At 32.0% G+C, this 17,936-nt stretch overlaps 2 protein-coding genes across 3 annotated transcripts; both read left to right on the forward strand.

The window, feature by feature from the left end:
• The first annotated feature begins 6,586 nt into the window (after nucleotides 1-6,586).
• LOC18009188 (chaperone protein dnaJ 15) lies at nucleotides 6,587-9,758 on the forward strand. The gene is made up of 11 exons (XM_006391083.2): nucleotides 6,587-7,037; nucleotides 7,233-7,356; nucleotides 7,592-7,674; nucleotides 7,758-7,869; nucleotides 7,953-8,057; nucleotides 8,174-8,224; nucleotides 8,408-8,497; nucleotides 8,591-8,699; nucleotides 8,786-8,934; nucleotides 9,017-9,070; nucleotides 9,211-9,758. The coding sequence occupies exons 1-11, from the start codon at nucleotides 6,910-6,912 to the stop codon at nucleotides 9,436-9,438; spliced, it is 1,233 nt and encodes a 410-aa protein (XP_006391145.1). The 5' UTR covers nucleotides 6,587-6,909; the 3' UTR covers nucleotides 9,439-9,758.
• Nucleotides 9,759-9,817: 59 nt separating this feature from the next.
• On the forward strand, nucleotides 9,818-13,249 carry LOC18009187 (chaperone protein dnaJ 15). 2 transcript variants are annotated; one of them, XM_006391084.2, is made up of 11 exons: nucleotides 9,818-10,198; nucleotides 10,795-10,918; nucleotides 11,212-11,294; nucleotides 11,394-11,505; nucleotides 11,589-11,693; nucleotides 11,786-11,836; nucleotides 11,980-12,069; nucleotides 12,165-12,273; nucleotides 12,354-12,502; nucleotides 12,579-12,632; nucleotides 12,800-13,249. In XM_006391084.2, the coding sequence occupies exons 1-11, from the start codon at nucleotides 10,071-10,073 to the stop codon at nucleotides 13,025-13,027; spliced, it is 1,233 nt and encodes a 410-aa protein (XP_006391146.1). In that variant the 5' UTR covers nucleotides 9,818-10,070; the 3' UTR covers nucleotides 13,028-13,249. The 2 variants fall into 2 exon arrangements, with proteins under 2 accessions (XP_006391146.1, XP_024014682.1); XM_024158914.1 differs by having other exon boundaries at nucleotides 12,354-12,492.
• Nucleotides 13,250-17,936: the final 4,687 nt, after the last annotated feature.

Here is a 17,936-nt window from a genome sequence, read left to right on the forward strand (position 1 = left end):
TGTACCCTCCAGGCTCAACTGCGAAAAAATACAAAAATATCATAAAAATCTCGAAATATAACCCTCCACGGCTCCACCATATATATATAAGAGCGTAACACTGCTTAGACCATGTCTTTCTCAAAAAAAAAAAAAACACTGCTTAGACCATGTTCAGCAGAGTATCTTAAGTGGGATTCTTAGCTTTTTCTAAAATAAAAATTAATTAATAACCTAAAATTCGATCTTTAATTAAGAACCGAAATCTTAAGTATTATGTGTCTATTTCTGATTGGATAAAGGTGTTAAGAAGAAAAAAAACTTGTTTTTCTACGCGATATCTTTCCTTTCTCTTTCTACGCTTCTCCTCGCTTTCTCCGTTGCCAACCTCCATCTTCGGGCTGCCGATTCAGTTCATTTTGCGGTACCTGAGAGTTTTTGTTTCTAGTTGGTTAGTCTTAGTTTTTCATAGATTTCTGAAATGAGTTTTTATTTTTAGTTGGTCATTAAATTTTTTTTTTTTTTTTGTCAACAGCCTAAATACCTAGAACGGTTCAGAAGTCCAAACCGGAGGTACCGAGTTAACATACATAACATCGTGTGGGTAGACTCGTGCACTTCGTGCTAGGTTGTCTGTCTTCATATTCTTTGCGCGCGGAATGTGTGAAATTGAAAAAAATGTAAAAGCCTCCTTACTCTTCACAACCTCCTCTAGATGTAAGTCAAAAGCTGGTCATTCTTCTGGTGTCGACACCATCTTCACCAATTCAGAATAGTCTGTTGCGAAAGCTACCTCCGTCTTCTGGTTTGCAATCATGCATAGCATAGCCCAGATAAGTGCTTCTAGTTCAGCATGTAGTGGTGATAAGCTTCGTCGTACATTCCTTGCTCCTAGTATTTTTTCCTCCATTCCATCTTTAAAATAGTACCATCCAAGGCCGGTCGCTTTGTCCGTGTCTTTCCAAGACCCATCTACATAGCACCACCCCCCCCCCCTCATAGCGAGAGGTGATAGAAGGGTTGTTTGCCATTTGCAGTTGGGGTATCGATTCGCTCTGTTGTGCTTCTTCCCAAAGTTTGGCTTCCGTTTCTGCAATCCGTAGTGTCATTTGCGGATCCTTATCGATATTTGAAAACCACTTTTCGTTTCTTGCTTTCCAAATGTACCATACTATCCATGGGAACTGTGTGTTTTGATTCTCCTTCGGGATTTTCCAAAAAAGATGATCAAAATTTGCAAAGACCGATGACATTGGAAAAACTCCTGTAGGAGAGGGTATCTGAGAGAGAGCCCATACTTGCAACGCTGGTGGGCATTCAAAAAGAGCATGATTTATTGTTTCTTCCTCTGCTCCACACCGAAAGCATTGCGTATCACATTGGAGTCCCCGATTATTTAAATTTGTAGCCATTGGCAAACATCCTGTTATAGCCTGCCAAATGAATGCCTTAGTTTAGGAGAGCATTTCAGCTTCCAGGCTTGTGCCTGTAACTTTGTAATGTCTGGTCCAACAAGCTTTCCATATTCGATCTGTGAATATTGGTTCTCCACTTGGTATCCTGATTTTACCGTATAGCGTCCTGTCCTTGTTAAAAACCAGCCGAGAGAATCCGGTCTATATGTATTGCTTATAGGCATACTCCGTATTATTTCTACATCTCGTTCATCAATAATTGCATTCAGTAAGTCCAGATTCCATGTATTTGTTGCTGGGTCAATCAAATGATTAACTTTTAGATCCGGGTAATAATTGTAACTCTTACATATGGCAGACCTCGGGCGAGAAGACGGAATCCAGGGGTCATTCCATATTAGAGCAGAGAAAACAAAAATTTCTTAATAAAATTTCTTAACATAAATTTTATAATTAAATGTTTACTAAGAATCCCATGTTAATATTCTTAAAGCTACAACATTTTGTTTGAGGTTTTTAAACAGGTTTTGGAAAAACCAATACTAGATTCGAATAGCTCTTATTGAAACATTTCCCATGGGATATCTAACACATTTAATTTGTTTGACCAATAATTCTAAATTAAAATAATTCAAGAATTTACAATTTAATGCTCGTAAGAATTTATAATATAATATTGTTAACTTTTTCGCGCCTTGCGCGGACTAATATAATTTTTATTTGATTGTTTGAAAATCTAATAGTAGTTTGGATTCATTTGTTTTTTTTTTTTTTGAGTACATTTGTTGTTAGATTTCCTTGCATTTTAATGTTGGAAAACATGATTGTGAAAACAGTATATAATAGAAGAGAATAAATAAAAACATAGCAGTATCCAAATAATTTAGTTTAAATAGTTTTTAGATATTTTGATCACTGTTCTATGTATTTTAGGCAAAATTTTTTGAAGTATCGCATGAACTTATTCTATTTTGATCAGTTTTTTATGTGTTTTAAACATCACAAATACCATCATTCCATTAGTTAGATATATATATATCCATTTTTTTTTCTTTAAAAAAAAACATTTTTATCATAGTTTTTTGTTTTTAAATTTTAGTTTTGTTTTTATTTTGAAACAACATTTCATTACTTTTTGAATAGATTCTATTTTTTTTTTTACATTTTTGTTAATTGTTTTTTAAATTTTGAAAACATAAAAATGGTAAACACTAAGATATATAGAAGATTCATTTTTTTTTTCTTTAAAAAAAACGTTTTGTTTATTTTTTTTCTAAATTTGAGTTTTATAAAATTTTAGAAACGGTTTAATTTGACAGTAAAATTAAGCATTAAACCATTATAATTTAGATCGGTTTGTTTTAAGTTATTTTTTATACATCATCAATTAAAAACCAATTAAAAAATAACACGTAATTGCAAAATGAGATTAAACGGTCTTTTGCGACCAAAACTCATTCTGGAGCTGACACGTAAGCGAAAGGCTGTGAAAGTAGAAGATTCCTTTTTTTCTTTTAAAAAAATTTTTGTTTATTTTTTTCTAAATTTTTGTTCTATAAAATTTTAGAAACGGTTTAATTTGACAGCAAAATTAAGCATTAAATTTATTATAATTTAGATCGGTTTGTTTTAAGTTACTTTTTACACATCATCAGTTAAAAACCAATTAAAAAATAACATGTAATTGCAAAAAGAGACTAAACAATCTTTTTGCGACCAAATCTCATTCTGGAGCTGATACGTAAGTAAAAGGCTGTGAAATTTACTGTGAACGCGTCAGATAAGCAAATCATTACACAAATAAGTATATAGATTGCTCGGGCTGCTTCCACGAAATATCAATGACCATAATAAGCTGAGAAAGTTGTTGTATCTATATAAGCAAACAAGATTATTTGATCTCTAGAAAAACTTTTCTATATAATTCGTGACTTTGTATAATAACAAGATCATTAAATCTTTAGATTTAGGATTTTAAAATTGATATTCCATGTAAATCTGATTTGTATATTATATTCTAAATCAAGACTCCCGTTTAGTTACTCAAAATTAATTTCATAATTCACAATTAAAAAAATCAAAATTAATCCATATTATCAACAAACAATCTCTCTAAATGAATAAGAATATCCAAAAAACAAACCTCAAATTTATATAACTTAAAAATGAATCTAATTTTAAATATTATGAATCTTATACAAATTTAGTAGTTTACATTTTTTATTATTTCTAATATCTATTTTTATTTTATTTTGTTAATTTTTATTTTTTAGACACATTTTTTGTTATTTTATCTATTTGAAAATAAACAACTAAAAATTTAAATATTATACTGACACATGTTACAACATTAATTAACAATAACATATATCAAATTAATTTATGAATTAGAATTATCTTACATATCATGTTAAATACACTCAACTTTATATAAAGACTAGCCTGTAAACTCTATTTTCTGAATAATTAATCTTCAATTATAGAGTAATACTGTTCATTTCACTATTTTTAGAATATTTCTTTTTAGTTAAAAATAAGAATTCTCAATTTTTTATATATATTTTTTTTCTTAAGAAATGAAATAACAAGCAATATTGTACTTAATTAAAAATATATTAACAATAACTAATTCTATAATCATTTATAATTATATAATAGAGTATTAGTTGTTTGTTTTTTAATAATATATAATAACAACAATGTATTAGTTGTTATAATAATATATAATAATAATAACGTATTAATTGTTTGTTTTTCAATTTCTGTGGTTAAATAAAATTTTATAATAAAATAATTAAAATTATTATTATATTAAACTATTGTTAAAAAAATAATTTAAAATTCTTAAAAGAAATGATTTTGTATGAAATTAATATTTATAAATATATATATATAATTTATTTGGAAATATAGATGTATTCATTAAAGTAAATTTCTTTTCTATTTTTCGAGTGAAATAGAGTAACAACCATTTTTACTCTATTTTTACTCTATTTTTACTATTTTTACTATTCACATTAAAGTATATATAGATGTACTCATTAAAGTAAATCTCTTTTCTATTTTTCAAGTGAAATATAGTTGTTATACTATTTTTACTCTCAAGGATCTTGTTGGATGTAGTTTCAATGGTCAACTCCCTGAATCAATTGGAGCTCTAGCTAGAACAATTTATTTATCTTATACTGTATCCTTGAGTCTCTCTAAACTCATTAGTGTTTCTTACATGCATATAGCGTCATGAATTTAAATCAATTTAGTGTAAAAATTCCAGTTTCCATAGGAGACGGTTATCGAAACTCTATTGGTTCCAAAAAAAACTTCCAGTTTCTAATGGAATTTCTTCAATTGGACTTACATGTTTCTTAAAACTAAGGACTTCAATATATAATCCCAAATCAATTTAATTAGTTTAATATAATCACTCTTTTTCAATACATACTAACTGATCTGGAACTCAACTTCAATCATTTTGCAAACACCAACATTTCGGGTGATAAGAATATATTTGATTATAGACTCCAAAATACTTTCAATAACATTTTTATTTCTACTCTCTTTTAATGAAAAGAATTTTTTCAAGAACATTCGTTATTGATTTATTTATAAATATTGTAGGTGACTGTCACTCGTTAATATGATGTTATTATATTGATATATTGTTACTGGTTAGAGGTCAAAGTCGTGAATTAGTCCCTTCATTATGCCAACAAAATCATATCTCTTTTTATCTCTCATTAGTCTCCATAAGATCGTTATCCTTAAAAAGGTCATATAGGTTATTGATTTTTTAAATATCAATTCCAATTGAACCATCACTTACAGAGAAACGATACAATGGCTATTTTCTTTTCGATACGTGATTTAAAGAAGCTAGTCAGTCAGATAATTTCACTTTGATACACATAAATGTAAATCTTACCTGAGATGTGACACCAAATACGCCAAAAGAGACTTTTAAAACGTCTAATCTAATAAAATTGTTGCCAATGAGAATTGAGAATTCTAACGATGGCATATCCTTAATCATGCTACTTTTCCCGATAACTACCATGGGCTCCCGTAGCCATCATCCTACTAATGTGGTGTCATTCTCAATGCAAGTCCCGCTTTTGCAGCATCATGTATGAGTTGGCAGGGTGATACGCCACTCTGAACCAATAATCATTGCTGCGTTATAATGCTCAACGTATTGTCCAGATATTTAGTATTGATAAGTTTACTACTCTCTTCGTCTACACAAGCCAATGCAATGTGAAAACTGTGTCACCATGGGCATCTTCTGCAGCGCCTGTGTTCCTTTAGATACAATTTATAGTAATTCGTCCTATATAGATACACTTTTACCAATTTAGGTCTACTCGAAATAACTTTCTTCTTTCGAGCAGAGAGAGTTATTCATTCTTTAGGTTTATATCTTTTAAATTAATTTTTTTAGTTATATATGTAGACCTAAATTGGTAACACTTTCTAAATTAAGACCTCTGTTTAAATTTTCAAAACTTGATATAAAAATGGTTGAAACATAAATTATGTTTTTTATTAACTAAAAAAAGCTGCTAACTTCGGTCAGAATCTAAAGTTTTTAATCCATCACCATGATAAAACAAAAATAGCGAAGAAATTTAATCGTATGCAGATTCAATAATCATACATGAGTTATCAATTTAGAATTAAAAAATGACTCTACAAGTATATAAAGTTTATAATACTAAAAACTAGAAAAAAAAATTTGTTATCATATGTTTGAAAACTTATGGTAAAGATTCATGTTTAATGTTTACACGTCTGAATTTGGTCATTGCATTCTTTATAAAAAAAAATAATAATTTGGTCATTGAATTATTATTCAATGTTGTATAATAATTCTAGTTTATTGATGATCTAGTCTAGTTTAATTTTGGAGTTTGTTAATTTTGATTTACAAAACGTAAATCCTATATAATTAAATGTGAATATTACTTTAATTATATGCATCATAATTATGGAAATATCAAATTTGGACTCTATATTTCCTAAATTATTTGCATTTTCTATATAAAATAAGATTTTTTTAATTCCTTCTTGAATTTTATTGTTTTGTTTAAAACTTTATAATATTGTTTTGTTTGTATTAGTATTTCTTTTCAAATACAATTCAGGTTGAGCATCGAACTAAAACAAAAAAATTACAGGACGGAAAAAATCGAACACCATATTTTTTTTTTTTTTGACTTCTCCTGGAAACCCTTGTTTCGCTTTCTTTCTTCTTCTCTTGTCCATCTTATTTGGTGAGCTTTAGATCCTCGTTTCTGGCTCTTCTGTTCATCGCTTCTCTCCGAAGTTATAAATTCCATAAAATTCGTGCCAATCCTCGGTCGAAGATACCTGAATTCGTATTGTTCTAGGTCCGCCGCTTGTTGGATCTGCAAATTCCCTTTGAATTTCCCTGAAATTTCTTCGAATTTGAGACGTTTTTGGTTGGAAGATTTGATCAGAGGAATTGAGAGAGAGAGGAAAATAAAAAGTTGAGAGGATGAGTTCGAAGAAGGTGGAAGGGTCGTCTTCTCCGGCGATTCGACGAGACCCTTACGAGGTGCTTTCAGTATCAAAAGATGCGAATGATCAGGAAATCAAATCAGCTTACAGAAAATTAGCTCTAAAGTAAGCTTATGCACAAACTTCGAATTATTGATTTTTCTCTTCTCAGAAAGATTTAAGCTTTTCTTGCCTTCAATCTCATGGCCTTGAATGGAATTACTTTTGATACCATATAATGCATTAGCCCTGTCAAGTGTCAACTGTTGGATGATGATTTACATTTTAATTGAGTTTTATCTGATTCAAAACAATGGATAGGTATCATCCGGACAAGAATGCCAACAATCCTGATGCTTCCGAACTTTTCAAGGAAGTTGCATATTCCTATAGCATTTTGTCTGACCCGGAAAAGAGAAGGCAATACGACAATGCAGGATTTGAGGTGATGCCTTGTTTCTTTGTTTACACTTAATGTAAACCCAAATGAGAGTGTCTGTTCTGTTCTTGTCCATTATAGAACTATGCCTGCTCATAAGTACTTCTTATTAAACTCATCCAAGAAGAGAACATGGATTATGTCTTCTATGGTTGTTTTTTTTCTTCTAGATGTGTAGTTTCCGTTTTCAAGTACTGTATCTATCTTGCAGCTTCACTAAGAGTTGTTGTATATGTATTAGGCCCTCGATGCTGATGGAATGGACATGGAAATCGACTTGTCAAACCTTGGAACTGTAAATACAATGTTTGCAGCATTATTCAGGTTAGTTATTCACCCTTTTTCCTGAATCTCTTAGTAAGCACTCTATTAACCTTTCGTTCTCCTTAAAAAATGTCAACATTCAGCAAACTAGGTGTGCCTATCAAAACTACTGTATCTGCCAACGTTCTTGAAGAGGCTATGAATGGAACGGTTACAGTTAGGCCCCTTCCTATTGGAACATCAGTTAGTGGGAAGGTGTGAACTCAGATTACACGAATTTCTTCTTACCTTATTTCCTCGTATCTTTGGAACTAAAGTTTTGTTGCATCTCATATCAGGTAGAGAAGCAATGCGCTCATTTTTTTGGAGTTACGATAAGTGAACAACAAGCTGAATCAGGTGTTGTTGTTAGAGTAACATCAACAGCACAAAGTAAATTTAAGGTATCCTGACAGTGTTTACTATACTCAGTGCATGCTTCTTGTCCTTCGCTTCTAACTTGTAAATGGTTTTCACGTAGTTAACGCTGTGACTAACTTCTAAACCTGTCTATCTGCAGTTACTTTATTTTGAGCAAGATCCAAGTGGCGGCTATGGATTGGCCTTACAGGTACACAAGAATATTGCTCTTAGTATTAATAGAATGTTGTTCTTAGTATTACACTATTGCTTAACTATCTTTTAGATGAGAAAAGATGCACCTGGGAAAATGTTCAGCTAGTTCTTTAAGGAAGGTTTCCGTTTTTCTCATGGTGCTTCCATAACAACATGAGGCTTTTATTTGTTCTTGCAGGAAGAGAGTGAGAAAACAGGCAAATTGACATCAGCTGGCATGTATTTCTTACATTTTCAAGTATACCGAATGGATTCGACAGTAAATGCGGTATGCAAGATCTGAACATTTTTCGTTCATAATTAGCTGACATCTTAGAATATGCAGAGGTATTAAAGCAATCCACATTGTGGTATTGTGCAGTTAGCTGCAGCCAAGGACCCAGAATCTGCTTTCTTCAAGCGATTGGAAGGTCTTCAACCTTGTGAGGTTTCGGAACTGAAAGCTGGCACTCATATATTTGCAGTTTATGGTATAAATTATTATTCTCTTTCTTTTTTGCGATAGCTAGAACTTTCTCTGAGACCTTAGTTTAACTGGTCTCTTGTTACTTTTTAGGTGATAACTTCTTTAAGACTGCATCCTACACGATTGAGGCACTCTGTGCCAAGACATATGAGGACACAACAGAGAAGTTGAAGGAGATTGAAGCTCAGATCTTAAGAAAGAGAAACGAGTTGCGGCAGTTTGAAACAGAGTACCGAAAAGTAATTCTTGATATTCTTGAGAGCTCTTGTCACTCTTTAGGGGAGACATCTAAGCTGATGACTTGCTATATTCTTTTGCAAGGCTTTGGCGCGCTTTCAAGAAGTAACCAACAGATATACCCAGGAGAAGCAAACTGTGCGTTGATGACTCTAATTCCTCTTCCTGCAAACTTATGCTTTGATTAGAACACAATGATTCTAAAGAAGAGATGATGTTTTGTGAACTTTCTGCATCATCTTAGTGTTTTAATTTGTGTATATTGGATGATGATGAAGGTGGATGAGCTGCTAAAGCAACGAGATACAATCCATTCATCTTTCTCTGCCGTGAAGACACCGAGCGGCAGCAACTTGAGCAATGGGAGTAGTAGTAAAGCTCAGGGAGAGGAATCAAAAGGCGATGGTGATAGTGCTGGAGAAGAAGGCGGATCAGAGAGTAGAGACAAATCGAAGAGGAAATGGTTCAACTTGAACCTAAAAGGATCTGATAAGAAGCTTGGTTAACCTGTCCAAAATGGCGGATTTGTTGTGGGTCATTGGTTTATTCGTTAGACAGAACCGACTTGGTGACTGTTCTGTCACTGGGAGGTTGTGGTCTATGTATGTTTCTGTAGGCATATATATATATATGTTCATGGGAATGGTTTGAAAGAGAGAGAGAGATGCAAAAGCTCAACTTGAGAGTGGTTTTGAAATGTATGCATATGCATCATTGATTCATTGTTTTGTTATATTAACAGAATTGTCATTGTTTCGAAAGTGAGTTGAAGGTGTATTTTTGTAGTTTTTCGTAGGTCAAGGGTCGGTTTGTGAAAACTTGAAAGTTTGAGCTTCCTTTGCAATTTCTCTAGAAAAAAAACAAAACAGAGGAAAATCGGACAATTTCCCGGAAGCCCTTGTTTCGTGTTCTTACACAATCTTCTTCCCTCTTGTTGGATGAGATCAGATCCTAGTTTCTAGTTTCATTTCTTCATCGTTTCTGAAATTAGAGCAATTCCTCGGTTGAAGATAATTGTCCTAGGTCCGGTGGTGTTTTTGATCTGCAAATTCCGTTTTGAACTTTCCTTGGAATTAAAGACAATCGGTGATTGAATTAAGTAGGCGGAGATTTGGTCGGAAAATAAAGATTTGGGAGGATGAGTTCGAAGAAGGTGGAAGGGTCGTCTTCTCCGGCGATTCGACGGGACCCGTACGAGGTGCTTTCAGTATCAAAAGATGCCAATGATCAGGAAATCAAATCCGCTTACAGAAAATTGGCTCTAAAGTAAGCTTCTACGCAGAATCGAATTATAATGATTGTTTTTGTTTATAAATCTGGAAGATAATCTGATTTCTCTTCGCAGAAGTATTTAAGCTTTTTTCGTGGCTACAATCTCATGGCCTTGAATGCCATCTCTCGTGAATTTTTAGGTTGCTATTTTGGCTATTTGTTTTTGAATTCCATGTTTTGATACTGTAGGCCTTGTGTTAAGTCTAGTGCTGGAACATTGTAATTATCCTCTGTGTGATTATTAGGAAGTGTTGAGAGATCAACAGCTATAGCTGAGTGGGTTTAGTTAGACTTAGAGAGATAACAGTTTAGGCAGAATGAGTTTGGGATTCTAGATTGGTCTAGGATCTTGATTTCGTAATTGGTAAAGAGTTAGAGAAGTTTACCCTGTCATGATCTTCGATATGATGTGCTAAGTATGTAAGAATCTACCTCGTGCGTTTTCATAGCTTGGTGAAAACTTATTCACGGCATCTTGTACTTGATCAGATTCTTCTTCTTTTCTTCTGTTCATCTGTTTTGTCCTAATGACTTTCTTTTGGATGGTGCTTTACGTGAGATTTCCTTTATTGGGTTTCAACAATGGATAGGTATCATCCAGATAAGAATGCCAACAATCCCGAAGCTTCTGATCTTTTCAAGGAAGTTGCATTTTCCTACAGCATTTTGTCTGACCCGGAAAAGAGAAGGCAATATGACAATGCGGGATTTGAGGTGATGCTTGTTTCTTGTTAGTAATTTTAAGAAAGATTAGGAAGAGTATTATCAAAAGCACACTCTCACTCCCTCGTTTCATACTTGATGTCCCCAAATTAGTGTGTCTATTCTATACTTTCGCTTTATAGAATAACGCCTTCTCTTCTCCTCTCTTAATGTGCTCTTCTACAGTCCTACTTTGTCAAAAAAAAAAATCCATTAATTGACCAATTCTTGTATAGTTATGGCTCTTTTTTCATGTTGTCCTACGCATTTTTGTGTCTATAATAAGAACTGTTTCATGATATTAGGCCATCGATGCTGATGGAATGGACATGGAAATTGACTTATCAAACCTTGGAACTGTAAATACCATGTTTGCAGCATTATTCAGGTTTGTTGTTTACCCTCTTTCCGTTTCTCTTTAGAAAGCAATCTGTTTCGAATCCAACTCTGTTAAACTTTTGTTCTCCTTAAAAATATCAAAATATAGCAAACTAGGTGTGCCTATCAAGACTACGGTATCGGCTAATGTTCTTGAAGAGGCTATGAATGGAACGGTTACAGTTAGGCCCCTTCCTATTGGAACATCAGTTAGTGGGAAGGTATGTCCTCGGATCCCATGACTTTCTGCTTACCTCACTTACTTGCGTCTTTGGAACTGAAGCTATTTAATATCTCATATCAGGTAGAGAAGCAATGCGCTCATTTTTTTGGAGTTACGATAAGTGAACAACAAGCTGAATCAGGTGTTGTTGTTAGAGTAACATCAACAGCACAAAGTAAATTCAAAGTATGCTCGCAGTGCCCATTGTTACTAAACTTCAGGGTTGTTTTTCATCTAATTAAAGCCAAGACTACTTTTTGATTCTTGTTTATCTGCAGTTACTTTATTTTGAGCAAGATTCAAGTGGCGGCTATGGATTGGCCTTACAGGTACAAGTGAATATATCTCATAGCATGACCCTGTTACTTAAGTGTCCTTAGATGAGAAAAAAGCACAGTGTTCTTTTAAACGGTTTCCATTTTTTCTCATGCTGATATCTTTAACAGCATCAGGCTTTTATATATTATTACAGGAAGAGAGTGAGAAAACAGGCAAGGTAACATCAGCTGGCATGTACTTCTTACATTTCCAAGTATACCGAATGGATTCAACAGTCAATGCGGTATGCAAGCTCTAAACATTTTTCGTTCATAAATTAGCTGACATCTTAGAATATGAAGAGGTATTAAAGCAATCCCCATTGTGGTTATTGTGCAGTTAGCTGCAGCCAAGGACCCTGAATCTGCCTTTTTCAAGAGATTGGAAGGTCTTCAACCTTGTGAGGTTTCGGAACTGAAAGCTGGCACTCATATATTTGCAGTTTATGGTATGCATAATAATTCTCTTTTTACAATAGCTTGAGCTTTTTGGAGACCTTAGTTTAACTAGTCTCTACTTACTTTTCAGGTGACAACTTCTTTAAGACTGCATCGTACACGATTGGGGCACTCTGTGCAAAGACCTATGAGGATACAACAGAGAAGTTGAAGGAGATTGAAGCTCAGATTTTAAGAAAGAGAAACGAGCTGCGGCAGTTCGAGACAGAGTACAGAAAAGTATTTTCCTACTGTTGAGATCAGTCAATATTTAGGGAGAAATGTAACCTGATGAGTTGCTATATTTTGTTTGCAGGCTTTGGCGCGTTTTCAAGAAGTTACCAACAGATACACACAGGAGAAGCAAACTGTATGTTGTTAGATCTCTTATGGTTTTATGACACTTTATTCTGCCTGTGATTAACCTTATCGATTCTACTATTATCTGGTTTGATCTTAAACAGCATCCTTGTCTCTTTAAACTCTTTGTCACCGATGCTAAAGTGTTTGATTTGTCTTCTTTGGATGCTGGTGAAGGTGGATGAACTGCTAAAGCAACGGGATTCAATCCATTCGTCCTTCTCTGTTGTGAAAACACCAAGCGGCAACAACTTGAGCAATGGGAGTAGTAGCAAAGCTCAGGGAGAGGAATCAAAAGGCGATGGTGAGAGTGCTGGAGAAGAAGGCGGATCAGAGAGTAGAGACAAATCCAAAAGGAAATGGTTCAACTTGAACATGAAAGGATCTGATAAAAAGCTTGGTTGAACCAAAAGGTGGATTTGTTTCTATATCGCCTACCTCTAAGTCTCATTCGATATTTTTTTCATTCGATTCAAGGGAACTAATCTGTGTGTCACAAGCAAATATGTTCATTAAGCTCTTTTGCTGTGGAGGCATTGTTGTGGTTATAGGAAAGCTTTTCAACTTGGGTGTTTCAGCTCATCTCTACTCTTTGGACCGCCATATATCGTAGAACAAGTTTTTGCTTTTGTTTTTGTAGTTTTCGTAGAACAAGTTAAAGATAGTTTTCATGATACTAAATTACAATTTCATACATTCGACAGATTTAAAATAAGTTTATTATTTGAATTTTTTTAGAATAATGTATTTGGTTTTTGTAGTAGTGATGGACAAATGGATTACGGAATGATTGTGAAATGTTTAATTCACTAGGAATTAACCCGCACATTGTGTAGGGTAATATTTTTTTAATTATCTTTAAATTTAATTTAATTTTTTGTTAAATTAAAATTAGTGGCAAAAATCATTAACAAAAAATATAAATAAATAAAATTGGTTGCAATTAGATAACAATACATATATAAATATCACACAACTGATACTTATTTGTATATATATCCATCAAATAGAACTTTGAACTAGTTTTATTATGCGGTTTAATTATTAGTAGTTTTTAAATGTAAAAGTGATAATGATATTAATATATAATACTTATATACATACCAACGTTGATTAGAATCTAAATATATATATATCCATAAAATAAGAATTTAACTGTAAATATTTTATTAGATCAAACTATCATTTTTAGTTAATAAATTCTATAATATGTGTTAATAATGATTTTATATAGGATTGTCAAAGTGGACAAACCCGTCTACTTAATTTATTTTGTAATTTCCTAAAATATTTTTTTGACTAATCCGTAAAAATACAATTTAAATTTTGAAAACATATTTCAGTTTTTTTTTAATAAAAATAATTGAATAATTTTTAAAAAATGATACTAATTAATTATGAAAATACAAATGAAAAATATTGCAAAAGTTTAAGTAGATTTTTTCATATATATTGACTGATTATTATTTAAAATAATTAAATATATTTTAAAACGCTAAATATACTTTTGATTTATATTCATATATATTCAAAACAAATCTGTGAGCTCTATATTTTATTATATCTTATAAAAGAATATTTAATTAAGTTTTTTTTTATTTATATAATATTTTATAAGTAAAAATTTATTTTTACAATATCTTATAAATAAAGGTTTATTTATGTAAAATATTCTGTAATATCTTACAAATAAAGATTTATTTATGTAAATGTTTACTCAAATAATAATATAGAGATTCAATAAAGAATATGGAGAAGTTAATATAATTTTAAGTCTAGTAGAGAGGAAACTCGGGGCATAAATGTTTTATATGATTCTCAGACTTTAGTCTTTATGCGTATGCATGAAGTTACTTACCTTTCTCTTAATGGAAATATTGTTTTTTAAGTGACTGTAATGTCAAATGACTAGATTTCAACTAACATCGATATGTAGAAAGGATGTCAAATTATATAAAAATCAAAGCAGATAATAAAAGATTATTGGGTTATGTTGATATTAATAAATAGGGTAGATATTAAAAGGCCGATCATTAATATTGATAAACCTTTTTTTGACTTTTGAAGCCATTGGATTAACAATATTGGATTTGATGATCAAGTTTTCTGTGGCGCAGCAGAGCTTTTTTACGAGTTTTGGAAAAAAACAGAAGCGATATAACAAAAATAACAATTCAAAAATAAGTGAAATAATAATGATAAAAAGTAAATAAACAGGCTTCTTATTCTTTGGCGGCTTTCAAAGTTCAAACCGTCTTGTTTTTCTTTGTTTTTTTTGGTGGTGATTTGTGTAAAAAAATCATACAAATTTTGTTAAACTTATACCAGTATATAAAATATAATTCCCCACCCAAAAAAAGTATATAAAATATAATTTAGACGTGTCACATGTGATATGCTTTAACGAGAAATAAAAATTTCTGATAGAAATATAATCATTTTCAGAATTCGTCTGACAAATATTTGATAATTCTTCATCTTACACAAAACCTACGAAATTCCTTTTTAAACAAAATTAGAAGCTTTCCATGGTTGCTTCCTCGATGTGAGGCAGAAAACGTGGCTGCTTATTTTAACAAAAAAAACAATTAAATATGTGGCTGCTTATAGCTGTTAATCACGGATCAATGGGCACCGTTTATTTAATGCAACTATTGATCATATTAATTATTTATATTTATTATTTAACTAAATGCCAAAGTGCGGCCAAAAAGATATGAAGGCTTTATCAGAGAACGTTGCACAAATGAGTAGTACAGTACATAAATGTTTTTTTCGACATCGATTCTAGATGTATATTCGCATACAACTTCCAAATACACATCTGTATTTTCTAAGATTTTAATAAATTTGTGTATGAGTATTTACATTGAATGTATGTATATTAATGTTGTTTAAAAGAGTTCTGCTTTTCAAGTCCGTGGAGAAGCTTCCTAGCTAGCTATTATTATAATTTTTCAACTTTTCTAGCGAATATTAAGTTGGCATTAAGAGTTTAGATGTATGTGTGCGATAGTCAGAGCCGTGCTTACCATGTAACAAAAAAAGCTTTTGCCTCAAGCCCCCAAAATATATAATTTTTTAGAGCTCTTATTTTCACAATAGGTGGTTTATCAGAGTGGTTGGCGTGTAATACGAAAAAAAAGAAAAATAGATTTTAGAAAATGATTAAGATTACATTGGGGAATAGGTTTAGGAAATTGATTAATATTTGTTTAGATTTTCTGCTTTTTGATATCTTAAAAGTCTTAAAGGTGAGTAAAAGTAATTTGGTAAAAAAGTTTATTGAGAAAGAAAGAAAAAAGATTATGTTTTAATTTCTTAGATTAATATTTTTTTTGAATATTTTTTTTGTTAAAATCTCTATTTTTTTGTTTACCTTAAACCCTTATAAACCTTCGCACGGCACTGCGACAGTGTGTGCATGTTAATATAACCACTTGACGTGTCCCACTTCGTGTAATTTGTAAGTTTGTAGCCTAAAGCCCCCCTGCTTTAAGAAAAGGTAAATTTAGTATTAATTAAAGATTTAAGTTGCTCGATTAAGTGTCACTTGGAACACATGATGGGGCTTTGTAAGGAATCATCACACCCCACCATCTTTGTTTGGCTTCAGAAAAATGCTAGCTTAGGAGATATCCCATTAGAGTAGTTTTTTGGATTTGAAAAATCAAATGTCTAATTTTGGTTTTTCTTCTTCCGTATTCTGAAATATAAAGTCTTTCTTTTGTGGAGTCTTCCTGATGTGTGGGTTAAAGACTAAATTAAACGCATTTGTGAACCAAAAGCTACATTATAGTTATATAATTATCCCTTTTGTTGGAGCGACTTTATTATAAAGGATTAGTTTATTATAAACCCCATTGGTTGAATTTCGTTGCTAATCAAAATTTGGTGGGCCATAATTTTGATCTTGAAAATCTTATAATGATAATATAAGCATCATTTCTGTTCAAATTGATGGACTTGATAAGGATACCTAAATGGTGCTAGACAAGAGCATCACTAGATAGACAGCTGGTAGTTCTATTTGTCAAATAATAGCACTTTTGCCGGGACATGTTGTATATAAATTGAAAGAAGGGATTAACTGAACTGTTGAACAACAAAAACAACGATTAACTGTATTATTCCCAAATTTGAGATAAATTGTAAAATTCAGGAGATTAAACATCACTATTATCAGATTGTCAAACTTTTTGGTTATTGGCTGTCAAAACTTTTGGTCTATAAACACCATTTCTTCATATTGGAAAATATGTTTAACCCATTATCAGCTTCGATTATGAAATCATTTTACCATTCCCTCTTTTGTCTGTTATAACCATAATGTTTTACTAATTTGAAAAGCATAGCCAAAGAAAATCAAACATACATTCCACCTGGATTACAGTTTCATCATTGGTGTGTTTTCACCAGCACGGCAGCACCTATATATATATATATATATATATGGGAAAGTGGGTGGGCAATAGGCACTTAAGGTTATCTCCACTAATGAAGGATTACACATGTGATTCTGAATCTATATTGTCTATTAGTTCAGGCAAATTATCATGAACCCAAAATATGATTTGTGATTTGGTCCAATTCATTACGAAAACTCGGGTATTTGATTCATTATATATATCATAGATAGAAAAAAGAATTTCGTCATATCACTACCAAATTTTTATAGGGAATCAGATTATGTTACGAATTATATCTCGATTCTGATCATTTGCCCAGAACTAATAGAATCACATGTGTAATCCTTCACTGAAAGATAACCTAAGTGCCTATGTCCACCCACTTTCTCACATGTCTAACCTTTCTCATAGCCTATTTTTTTCTTTCTTCTTCACTTGATTAGTTAGTTTCCACACCTTGCTCCGTCTATTAATCTGTCAGGGCCTAATAATAATTAAAAAAATAAACAAAAATCTCCTATAATCGTTAGATCCATCTTAATACATTACTGACCCTTGAACAGTCATCGAGATGTTTCATGGTTGAATTCAATAAATAAACATCTCGCTATGATCCGGTTAAAATAAAATTTTGGAACGCTCCTTTATTCCGATCGATCGTGTAACTATATTAACTTATCGAGTGTTACCAAAGGGACCGTTTATAGTCAATTATAACTACAATCTCCAATACGACAATCAACACATGGAGGCCACTAGCTAGAGAACCTTATGTAAGCTGCTAGTTTTCGTCCCAAAGACGACGTAGAGAGAGGGGAAAAAAAGGAAAAAAAGATTTGATGAAAACAAGAATGAGAACTCAACGACTATGTCAAGTGGTACATTAAGCTGGTCTGGTCCCCCCT

The sequence above is a fragment of the Eutrema salsugineum genome, unplaced genomic scaffold (assembly GCF_000478725.1).
Source record: "Eutrema salsugineum unplaced genomic scaffold, Eutsalg1_0 scaffold_9, whole genome shotgun sequence".
Classification (NCBI taxonomy): domain Eukaryota; kingdom Viridiplantae; phylum Streptophyta; class Magnoliopsida; order Brassicales; family Brassicaceae; genus Eutrema; species Eutrema salsugineum.